Raw genomic sequence first — 12,191 nt, forward strand, 5'->3', positions numbered from 1 at the left:
CCTCCCTGGGAAGCCTGTTCCAATGCTTGACCACTCTCGCTGTAAAGACATTTTTTCTAATATCTAGTCTAAACCTCCCCTGGCACAACTTGAGGCCATTTCCTCCTGTCCTATCACTAGTTACTTGGGAGAAGAGACCAACACCACCTCACCACAACCCCCTTTCAGGTAGTTGTAGAGAGCGATGAGGTCTCCCCTCAGCCTCCTCTTCTCCAGACTGAACAACCCCAGTTCCCTCAGCCGCTCCTCATAAGACTTGTGCTCCAGACCCCTCACCAGCTTTGTTGCCCTTCTCTGGACACGCTCCAGCACCTCAATGTCCTTTCTTGTAGTGAGGGGCCCAACGCTGAACACAGGATTCAAGGTGTGGCCTCACCAGCGCTGAGTACAGGGGCACGATCACTTCCCTACTCCTGCTGGCCACACTATTCCTGATACAGGCCAGGACGCTGTTGGCCTTCTTGGCCACCTGGGCACACTGCCGGCTCATGTTCAGCCGGCTGTCAACCAGCACCCCCAGGTCCTTTTCTGACTGGCAGCTCTCCAGCCACTCCTCCCCAAGAGTTTCTAACTTAAAAGGTTAGATTTGATTATTAAATTCTTCTCTGATTTTCACATTTGGGAAGAACATCAACAACCATTTTCCACTATCATTTCCAGATGTCTTTTTTTTCCTAGATATAAGGTGAGCAGTCTGGAGCTGGGGATAGTCAGATACCATCAAGTCTGCTCAACTTCTTGCACAGCTCCACAATCTAATCAGGCACAGGTGACCAAAGCAGCAAGATGTTGCCACCAAGTCTTTTAATTTCAAAAACTATTGTAGCTATTGAAGTTGTTTTTGGAGTTACTGGAAATAGATTACAGCTGTTAATATCATTAACTGGATCAAAAGGAAAAAAAATTCTTCTGCCAATGTGATCCTCATCTTTCTGAGCACATCAAGATTTATCGTGCAGGTGACTATATTGAGGCACATTCATTGTCTCTACTTTGCGGATGACTTTAAGTTGACTTCCGTGTACAAAATTTTTGGTGCTGTATGGATGTTCATAAACCATGCCAGTTTGTGGTTCAGTACCTGGCCCTATGTACTCTACTGTGTAAAAATAATCAATGTCAGACAATGGCTGTTGCTGCAAGTCAAGCTCAGAATAACTGGGATGGTCCCATGGCTGCTTCTAGGATCCCTGGTGATCTCTTCTGTGACTTCTCTTCCTTTTCTATGGATTACACCCAGCACTTACCTCTGCAGCTCAACAGGGTACTCTGGAGGAAATAACACAGCACATATCACTGGCTGGGACAGTTCACATCTGTCCTGGTTTCAGCCAGGATAGAGCTGGTTTTCCTCACAGAAGCTAGTGTGAGACTGTGTTTTGGATTTGGGATGAGGAACTGTTGATAATGTGCTGATGTTTTGGGTTGTTGCTGAGCCGTCAAGGACAGTCCAGCTTCTTGTGCTGGCCTGCCAGCGAGCAGGCTGGGGGTGCACGGGGAGCTGGGAGGGGACACAGCCGGGACAGCTGACCCAGACTGGCCAAAGAGATATTCCCTACCATACGACGTCATGCCCAGTACATAAACTGGAGTTGGCCGGGGGGGCGGAAATCGCTGCTCGGGGACGGGCTGTCGATCACGGGGTGGTGAGCAATTGCTGTATTGGGCCTCACTTGTTCTTGTACATTCCTTTGTTGGTATTATCATTATTGTTCCCTTCTTTCTTTCTGTCCTGTTAAACCGTGTTTATCTCAACCCACGAGGTTTTTCCTAATTCTCTTCCCCGTCCCACTGCGGGAGGGGGAGTGAGCGAGCGGCTGCGTGGTGCTTAGTTGCCGGCTGGGGCTAAACCACGACAGTCCTTTTTGGCGCCCAACGTGGGGCCCGAGGCTTGAGATAATAACGGTTGCAGGTCACAATATCAGTTTGATTTGCATCATGCTCTCGTCTTTGCTGTACATGTTAAGGATCGGTGTTGGTTTCTGCGGGCTGCTGTACTCTGCAATGATTAGTAATGTCTCGCCTGTGAATTTTGTTTTTAGAGCACTGACCTTGAGCTTAATGTGGTATCATCTGAGCTCTGTACTAAAGCCGTTACTGTATTTTGGCTACAGTCTTGTGGAGACGATTAGCAATTATACTTCTGCCTCTGAAAGGTTTTTTATGGAGGAAATGCAGAATGGTACCTTTGATACCCTCTATCATAACATTTCCTCCTTCATCACAATAATTTTTCAGTATTTTGAACACCCTTGGCTGGTTAAAATACCTCTATTGCTACTTCTGGGGAACATGGTTTCAGTTTTGTCTAAGGTTAGCAAGCAATTTAAGAATATCACCCGGAGATCTGCCCCAAGGCTGGATAGTTATGAATGGCAGGGCGTGTGGAACAGCATGGGCAAATGCCTGGGGCAGTGGGCACCTCCGGTGTTTTGGAGCTTCACTCCCGAACAAGTGCAGAATCCTGATAAACTAGCAGAATATCTGGAAGAAGTATGCTGTCAGCCTGGCAGCTCCAAGGAGACACAAATCATTGCCATGTGCTGGGGCCTGGCCCATGCCTACCGAACCCTATTTAACACTATGCAAAGGGGAGAGGGGCTCTCTGGGTCTGATGGCAATGTGGCAGGCACTGTGACTACTCCAACGTCTGTAGCAGGCACTGTCACTACTCCAACCCCCACGGCGGGCACTGTAGCTACTCAGACTGTTGCAGCTGAACCAGAGAACCAGCCCATCCCGGTATCAGTTGCCCCTGTACAAAAGAAGAAATCTTGGAAGCGGAAGTCAGCTCGTTTAGTAAGGGAGGAGGAAGATCCTGCTAAGAAGGAGCCAGAGGAAGAGAGTGAGGAGGCAGAGTGCTCTGAAGCAGGGCCATCACAAGCACGGAAGAGGGAAGAGAGCGAGTCATCGCTTGAAGAGGAGGAAGAGGAAGAACTTATAAAAGAGACGGTAACTACCCGATCTCTATCCCTGAGTGAATTGCGAGATATGCGAAAGGATTTCAGCCGTCGTCCAGGTGAGCACATTGTCACCTGGCTGCTCCGATGCTGGGATAATGGGGCCAGTAGCCTGGAATTAGAGGGTAGGGAAGCCAAGCAGCTGGGATCCCTTTCTAGGGAAGGGGGCATTGACAAAACAATTGGAAAAGGTGCACAAGTCCTCAGCCTCTGGAGACGACTCCTGTCGGGTGTGAAGGAAAGGTATCCCTTCAAGGAAGATGTTCTATGTCACCCAGGCAAGTGGACCACCATGGAGAAAGGTATCCAGTACCTGAGGGAGCTAGCGGTGCTGGAAGTGATTTATGGTGACTTGGACAATGGACAATCATCCAAAGATCCAGATGAAGTCAATTGCACGCAACCTATGTGGCGGAAGTTTGTACGGAGTGCACCATCATCATATGCCAACTCATTAGCAGTAATGGCCTGGAAGGACGGAGAGAGACCAACGGTGGATGAATTGGCTGGCCAACTCCGGCAATACGAAGAAAGTCTCTCTTCCTCCCTACGGGCCTGCGTCTCTGCTATAGAGAAACTGTCCCGAGAGTTCCGGCAATTCAAAGAGGATATGCCCTACCCTCCACCCATACGGACCAGTGTCTCAGCCATTAGGAGTAAGCGCTCTTCTGTTCAAGAGAGAAGATATAGAGGATACACACCACGAGCCACCCTGTGGTTTCAATTGCGTGACTATGGAGAGGACATGAGGAGGTGGGATGGAAAACCTACCTCGACCCTAGAGGCACGAGTACGCGAGCTGCAAGGAAAAACAATTACAAAAGGGGGTTCAGGTTCCTCGAGGAAAATCGTCGCTCCACTTTCCAGTGGGCAGCTTCCCAGAAAGAATAGAAGAGCTGATCTCACCTCTGATCCTCTTGAAGGGACTTCTGATTCCTATTTACAAGAAGTGGGTAACGAGTACTATGAGCAGGATTAGAGGGGCCCTGCCTCCAGCCAGGCGGAGGAGAGGGACAACCGAGTTTATTGGACTGTGTGGATTAGATGGCCTGGCACATCAGACCCACAGGAATATAAGGCTTTAGTGGACACCGGTGCACAATGTACCCTGATGCCATCAAGCCATATAGGGGCAGAACCCATCTGTATTTCTGGAGTGACAGGGGGATCCCAACAGCTGACTGTACTGGAGGCTGAAGTGAGCCTAACTGGGAATGAGTGGCAGAAGCACCCCATTGTGACTGGCCCGGAGGCTCCGTGCATCCTGGGCATAGACTACCTCAGCAGAGGGTATTTCAAGGACCCAAAAGGGTACCGGTGGGCTTTTGGTATAGCTGCCTTGGAGACGGAAGAAATTAAACAGCTGTCCACCTTGCCTGGTCTCTCAGAGGACCCTTCTGTGGTGGGGTTGCTCAGGGTCAAAGAACAACAGGTGCCGATCGCTACCACAACAGTGCACCGGCGGCAATATCGCACCAACAGAGACTCCCTGATCCCCATCCATGAGCTGATTCGTCGGCTGGAGAGCCAAGGAGTGATCAGCAAGACTCACTCACCCTTCAACAGCCCCATATGGCCAGTGCGAAAGTCTAATGGAGAGTGGAGACTGACAGTAGACTATCGTGGCCTGAATGAAGTCACGCCGCCACTGAGCGCTGCCGTGCCGGACATGCTAGAACTTCAATATGAACTGGAGTCAAAGGCAGCCAAGTGGTACGCCACCATTGATATTGCTAACGCGTTTTTCTCGATCCCTTTGGCGGCAGAGTGCAGGCCACAGTTTGCTTTCACTTGGAAAGGTGTCCAATACACCTGGAATCGACTTCCCCAGGGGTGGAAACACAGCCCTACCATTTGCCATGGGCTGATACAAACTGCACTGGAACAGGGTGAAGCTCCAGAGCATCTGCAATACATTGATGACATCATCGTATGGGGCAACACAGCAGAAGAAGTTTTCGAGAAAGGGAAGAAAATAATTCAAGTCCTTCTGAAAGCTGGTTTTGCTATAAAGCAAAGTAAAGTCAAGGGACCTGCACAAGAGATCCAGTTTTTAGGAATAAAATGGCAAGATGGACGTCGACAGATCCCAACGGATGTGATCAACAAAATAACAGCTATGTCTCCACCAACTAGCAAAAAAGAAACACAAGCATTTCTGGGCGTTGTGGGTTTCTGGAGAATGCATATTCCAAATTACAGTCTGATTGTAAGCCCTCTTTATCAAGTGACCCGGAAGAAGAACGATTTTAAATGGGGCCCTGAGCAACGACAAGCCTTCGAACAAATCAAACAGGAGATAGTTCATGCCGTAGCCCTCGGGCCAGTACGGGCAGGACAAGATGTTAAAAATGTGCTCTACACGGCAGCCGGGGAGAATGGCCCTACCTGGAGTCTCTGGCAGAAGGCACCAGGAGAGACTCGAGGTCGACCTCTAGGGTTTTGGAGTCGAGGATATAGGGGATCTGAGTCCCGCTATACTCCAACTGAAAAGGAGATATTGGCGGCATATGAAGGAGTTCGAGCTGCCTCAGAAGTGGTTGGTACTGAAGCACAGCTCCTCCTGGCACCCCGACTGCCGGTGCTGGGCTGGATGTTCAAAGGGAGGGTCCCCTCTACGCATCATGCGACTGATGCTACGTGGAGTAAGTGGGTTGCGCTTATTACACAGCGGGCTCGAATAGGAAATCTTAATCGCCCGGGAATCTTGGAAGTGATCATGGACTGGCCAGAAGGCAAAGATTTTGGAATATCACCGGAAGAGGAGGTGGCGCGTGCTGAAGAGGCTCCACCATATAATGAACTGCCAGAGAACGAAAGGCAATATGCCCTGTTTACTGATGGGTCCTGTCGTATTGTAGGCAAACATCGAAGGTGGAAAGCTGCTGTATGGAGCCCTATACGACGAGTTGCAGAAGTGGCTGAAGGACAAGGTGAATCAAGTCAGTTTGCGGAGGTGAAAGCCATCCAGCTGGCTTTAGATATTGCTGAACGAGAAAAATGGCCAGTACTCTATCTTTATACTGACTCATGGATGGTAGCAAATGCTCTATGGGGGTGGCTGCAGCAATGGAAGCAGAGCAACTGGCAACGCAGAGGCAAGCCCATCTGGGCTGCTGAATTGTGGCAAGATATTGCTGCCCGACTAGAGAATCTTGTCATAAAAGTACGTCACGTAGATGCTCACGTACCCAAGAGTCGGGCCACGGAAGAACATCAAAACAACCATCAGGTGGATCAGGCTGCTAAGATTGAAGTGGCTCAGGTGGATCTGGACTGGCAACATAAGGGTGAATTATTTATAGCTCGGTGGGCCCATGACACCTCAGGCCATCAGGGAAGAGATGCAACATATAGATGGGCTCGGGATCGAGGGGTGGACCTGACCATGGACGCTATTGCACAGGTTATCCATGAATGTGAAACGTGTGCTGCGATCAAACAAGCCAAGCGGTTAAAGCCTCTCTGGTATGAAGGACGATGGTTGAAATATAAATATGGGGAGGCCTGGCAGATTGACTATATCACACTTCCACAAACTCGCCAAGGCAAGCGCTATGTGCTTACCATGGTGGAAGCAACCACCGGATGGCTGGAAACATACCCTGTGCCCCATGCCACCGCCCGGAACACTATCCTGGGCCTTGAAAAGCAAGTCTTATGGCGACATGGCACCCCCGAAAGAATTGAGTCAGACAATGGGACTCATTTCCGAAACAACCTCATAGACACCTGGGCCAAAGAGCACGGCATTGAGTGGGTGTATCATATCCCCTATCATGCACCAGCTTCCGGAAAAATTGAACGATACAACGGACTGTTAAAGACTACACTGAGAGCAATGGGTGATGGGACATTCAAAAATTGGGATAAACATTTAGCCAAAGCCACCTGGTTAGTCAACACTAGGGGATCTACTAATAGAGCCGGCCCTGCCCAATCAAAACTTCTACGTACTGTAGAAGGGGATAAAGTCCCTGTGGTGCATGTGAGAAACATGCTGGGGAAGACAGTCTGGGTTACTCCTGCATTAGGAAAAGGCAAACCCATTCGTGGGATTGCCTTTGCCCAGGGACCTGGGTGCACTTGGTGGGTAATGCGGAAGGATGGGGAAGTCCGATGTGTACCTCAAGGAGACTTGATTTTGGGTGAAAACAGTCAATGATTTGAATTGTATTATGTTAATTGTTCAGAATGACATTACTACTATGGCTGCTATCTACCATATCAATGGTATTATAGTAAGAATCACCCAGACTGATGAAGAATGAGCTTCACTGAAACCAAGCAACGTGCAGCAGTGATGAAACCAGAACTGGCTTCAGCAGCTTGCGCCCAACAAATCCCTCGAGATCGACATCTTCGACCTGGAGATCATGGACATGGACCGTGCCAGATGACAATCCAACACCACATACCATCTCCCCTGCCCTGAGAGACTGCTATGATGGATGAAGCTCAGAGTCATGGACTGACTGAACTCCATAGACATTTTAAGTGATGGCCCATGGACTAAGAGAGTGATATCTGTGTGTATATATTAAAGGACAGGAAGAGTAATAATGAATAATTGGAATGTATTGAAAAGTATAGGACCTGGGCATGACGTAAATGGTATGGAATAAGGGGTGGATACTGTCCTGGTTTCAGCCAGGATAGAGCTGGTTTTCCTCACAGAAGCTAGTGTGAGACTGTGTTTTGGATTTGGGATGAGGAACTGTTGATAATGTGCTGATGTTTTGGGTTGTTGCTGAGCCGTCAAGGACAGTCCAGCTTCTTGTGCTGGCCTGCCAGCGAGCAGGCTGGGGGTGCACGGGGAGCTGGGAGGGGACACAGCCGGGACAGCTGACCCAGACTGGCCAAAGAGATATTCCCTACCATACGACGTCATGCCCAGTACATAAACTGGAGTTGGCCGGGGGGGCGGAAATCGCTGCTCGGGGACGGGCTGTCGATCACGGGGTGGTGAGCAATTGCTGTATTGGGCCTCACTTGTTCTTGTACATTCCTTTGTTGGTATTATCATTATTGTTCCCTTCTTTCTTTCTGTCCTGTTAAACCGTGTTTATCTCAACCCACGAGGTTTTTCCTAATTCTCTTCCCCGTCCCACTGCGGGAGGGGGAGTGAGCGAGCGGCTGCGTGGTGCTTAGTTGCCGGCTGGGGCTAAACCACGACAACATCTCTACCTGCTTCTTCTTTACTTTGTAGGTTGTTTTTTTCCTCTAATACTATCTGTGGTATGCTCAGCCCTATTAATTACTTCTTTATGGAAACACTCAAAGAAGATGCAATGTTATAGATAGTAGATACTTTCAGTAATCCACTGGTAGATGTTCACCTAACTGTCATTAAATCCATTATTTCTTTCTTGATCCTGTATCTTTCCAGTTTTGTAGAAGATGGAAGATATGACTCTATGCCTCATATTCTAACTGAAGAGAAACACTCTCAAGTAACAGACCTTGAATTCAGACTTTTATGCATTTATTGTTTCATTGTCTTTCTTCCTAACCAGTAACTTTCATCTTTTGGAGCTTTCTGTGATTAGATCTCCTTAACGTTTCAGAACATCAGAAATAACATGCATGTTTGCCTTTTTTCCTACACTACTCTTGCTCCCTCAATCTTATTGAATAAAGAGTGAGAATAAGAATGTGCTGAAATGAAACAGTGCACTTAAATAATAAATCAGGTACAGGATGCTTTGTGATTTCAGATACTCAGTTTAAGATTGACAGTTTTATGATACATTTAAATTAAAGATAATGGGGCTAAAACAGAGACAAAATTTACAGAGCTCACAAATATCAGTTCTCTGCTAAAGGATCTTTCACCTGAGAAGCTTAAAATTGGATGAAACACATGCTGTACAAGCCACAGTTCCTGTGACATACAAACAGGACAGGCTTCTAAACATGAAAAACTAGCTAAAAGATAACCTGAGGGAAAATTAAGGTATGGAAACATACAGCCAATTATTGTAAACAAATTATATTCTGAATCAGGCTTATTTGTGGTAGGATTCCAGTGTGTATATAGCGACTTAGTGCTTCACAACCTCTTCAAAATGGATCCTTTTGTTCAAGACATAATTTATGTTCATTTTGTTTTCTTAGACTGGATCACTAAGGTGGTGATTACAATGTAAACAGATGTAGGTACATAAGTCTACCTGTTCACTGTAGAAAATCTTCTTGTTGAGTTGACCGTTCTGATCACAAATTTGCCTTTTTACATGATTTGCTCTTGCTTTGAGTAGTTGTGAGTTGTTTCTGAGGCTGTTCTCTTTCAATATTTTATATTACCATGAAGTTTCACATGCAGTTGATGAAATATGTTCCTCAACAAATCCTGTCATGTTTTATCAAATAGTGTGTTAGATGATTCTACTCTGAAATTCTCAGCTCAGCTCAAGTATTTTTACGCTATATATCCTCTCTGCAGGAATTGAGATAATGCTAGATTATAAATCACTATGGTGAGAGTTTTAGTCTCATCTATAAAACAAATGAAAAGGATGATTCACTTAGTCTTGGAGTGAATCCGCTTCAAGATTTGAAACATTGCAGTAAAATGCTTTGAAATCACTTTTTAACAATATTAGATAAAGAACAAATATAAGTTTTTTAACTGGTATCTTAAAATAGTTTACAATGAAACATATGGTAATAGGAGGCATAAATGAATGCACTAATATGAAGTGATGTGTTTATTAACATAGCATTAACATATTAACACAGCATTTGGAGCAGTGCAGAGCACTGTAAAACTAAGACTACTGTAATGCCCCGTGCTGTGCATGCTGCACCACGAGGGACCCAAAAGTGCCTCGAGAGCCCTGCCTGCGTAGTTCTGCAGGGGAGCGGATGGAACCGCTGTGCTCCTGCCGCCGCAGAGCCCTGCTCTACAGCTGCCTGCCCTGCCAACATGGACCAAGATTAGAAAAGTCACACCGCTGTAGCTCTTTTGGTCCTTTTGCCAGCTGGCAACATCATGAAACGAAAGCCTCCTGAAAGAAATGAGGGATACTCTGTGGGGTTTTTTTTTTTGGGGGGGTGGTAATGGTGTTTGGGTTTTTTAACCTGATCGGTAAGCTCTGGTAGAATTAATTTCCCAAATGCGCTCAGTTCTCTTTAGGTATTTGCAAACGCATTTCTGATGGCAGTCTGAAGGAAAGGCATCAGAGACAAGTATGGAAATAACGACCTCTGCTCAGCTTCTTCACTGCCTCCTCACCTTCAGGAGGGGGAGATGTGAAGCAGGAGCAATGATTAATAAAATATCCTTTAGTGTTTCCAGGGGAGAGGAGGACAAAGCTCAAGCACTTGATGTCTTTATACTGTATTGATGAAAGTTTTGCTACACACAGCATAGAGTGGGATAGGTGGGTACATAAATTAGAATTTTAAATGACTGAATTGGTAAATAAATTATTAGTTTTGTTCTTTCCCTTTCCATCTTTCCCTCAAGCTTCAATTTATTTTCATGTTTTCTTCCAGAGTAGAGCTTCCCATTTATTTTCTGATTGTGCCCTGCTATTTGGCTTTCAACATTTCCCTTCCTAAAATCATTATCTGCATTATCTCCAGATCTGATATGTTTTAAAAAATCTTTCTGATTATTATTTTATAACGAAATATCATATACCAAATTATATCAGACCTGTTTCTATATCTAGCTTATCCCACAAAGCAGAAAAATAAACCTGATGAATGTTTTGGCAATTACTATTTTTGCACAAAAAAAAAAACCCCAAAAACACCTTATGTTGAGATTTCACTGTCTAAGAAGTGTTTAGACGGTGATTGAAAAAAAACCCCTCAGTTCACCAGTACATTTCCCCTGGAACTTTGGAAGTTACATGAAATGTAGATAACATCAATGGGAAAATACTGTCTGCAGTTCATAGAAAACCAGTTATCTATGGTAGCACCAAGATCATTGTAGGGATAATAAAAAATATAATTAGTGCAGTTGTTCATACTGACTACATGAAAACCAAGCCTCCTTTCTTCCAACTTTTCATTTTTTTAGTGCCATGGTGCTTGCTTTTCTGGGTCAGAATTCATCACTCTTCTCTTTCCAGGAAAAGCAGTGTTTTGTTGTGCAGAAATTAAGAGACTTCGGATTTCAGTCTCAGTAGCATCTTCATGAAGTTGTGAAATTTCTCCCTATCAGTCTTCCACCACGTGAATCAGAAAGGAGAGCTGTCACAGACATTCTGGGTTTCAACTGCTGGTCTGCTTTGTCATGTCTTTCCTTTTGCCTGGGTTAATCACAGGCTGTACCAGACCGAATCGGCAGCTGGGTGGTGGATATGAACTCTGATATCTCTAATACTAATATCTCTCTCCTGCTAAGCATGGAGTCTTCCTTTTTCTTTCTGATATTTTGGTGTCCTCCATGGTGCTAATTAGCTCTTTGCAGAGATACACAAGGCAGCTCCAGGGATCCCAGAACAGATGTTCTTATAAATGTCCCTAAAGCTCTAATTTTCTCTGTTGTCAGTTTTCTAACAGTGATCATGAAGCTTTTGACCTTCTTTGCGTCTGACAGCACCATGGTGCTAATTTATTCTGATTAATTTGTGTTAATCTAAAAAATAAACTGTCAGCGAAGACGCCGCGCAGTACCTATCTTTTCTTGAAATATGACTTCCCACCTTCCTGCAAGGTCTGGAGAAAAGTTCTACTCTCTGGAAGAGTTTATAATAGGATTATAACCTGGGATTAGTTTTATCTCTACTTATTTATTGTCTTCCCTATCGTAATGCTTAGCTTTCATTTCATTAATATCACAAGGACAGTTTCTTCAATATTACAAAATACTTCTCAAAGCTAATCCCTCTTCCTCTCAATATTTCTTATCCTGTTTGTTTCTCGTTTGAGGACATCTGTATGGGAGGTCATTAGAGCTTAGTTAAGTGTATAAATAATGTTGTTCATGAATCTAACAGACAAACCCTTCATAGAAACGTGGGACTTAAGGTTCATTTAAAAAAAAAAGTTTGGTTTCTAAATGAATCTGCAACTGTTTTTGACTACTTGTGTATATTAAAAAAATAAATTAGCTGCATGTTAACATCACTTTGTAGCGGAATGCTTCATTATTTTCAAACTATCATTTCTCCTTCCCAATGCCTATGCTTTTACAATGACTCAAAAGAACTTCACATTGGCCAAAGTACTCATAATGAGTATCAATTATAGTGCAAGGTATGATGGAAAAGA

General features: G+C 45.3%; 1 protein-coding gene across 1 annotated transcript; it reads left to right on the plus strand.

Moving 5' to 3' along the window:
- Nucleotides 1–786: 786 nt before the first annotated feature.
- Nucleotides 787–8,479, plus strand: LOC309417472 (taste receptor type 2 member 40-like; the record flags this gene model as incomplete). Its single annotated transcript, XM_082014979.1, is given in 4 exon segments — nucleotides 787–856; nucleotides 859–1,308; nucleotides 8,134–8,258; nucleotides 8,261–8,479. Coding segments are annotated over 4 exon segments (864 nt in total).
- Between the last annotated feature and the right edge of the window lie 3,712 nt (nucleotides 8,480–12,191).

This window comes from Phaethon aethereus, assembly GCF_964289735.1.
Source record: "Phaethon aethereus genome assembly, chromosome: 1".
NCBI lineage: Eukaryota > Metazoa > Chordata > Aves > Phaethontiformes > Phaethontidae > Phaethon > Phaethon aethereus.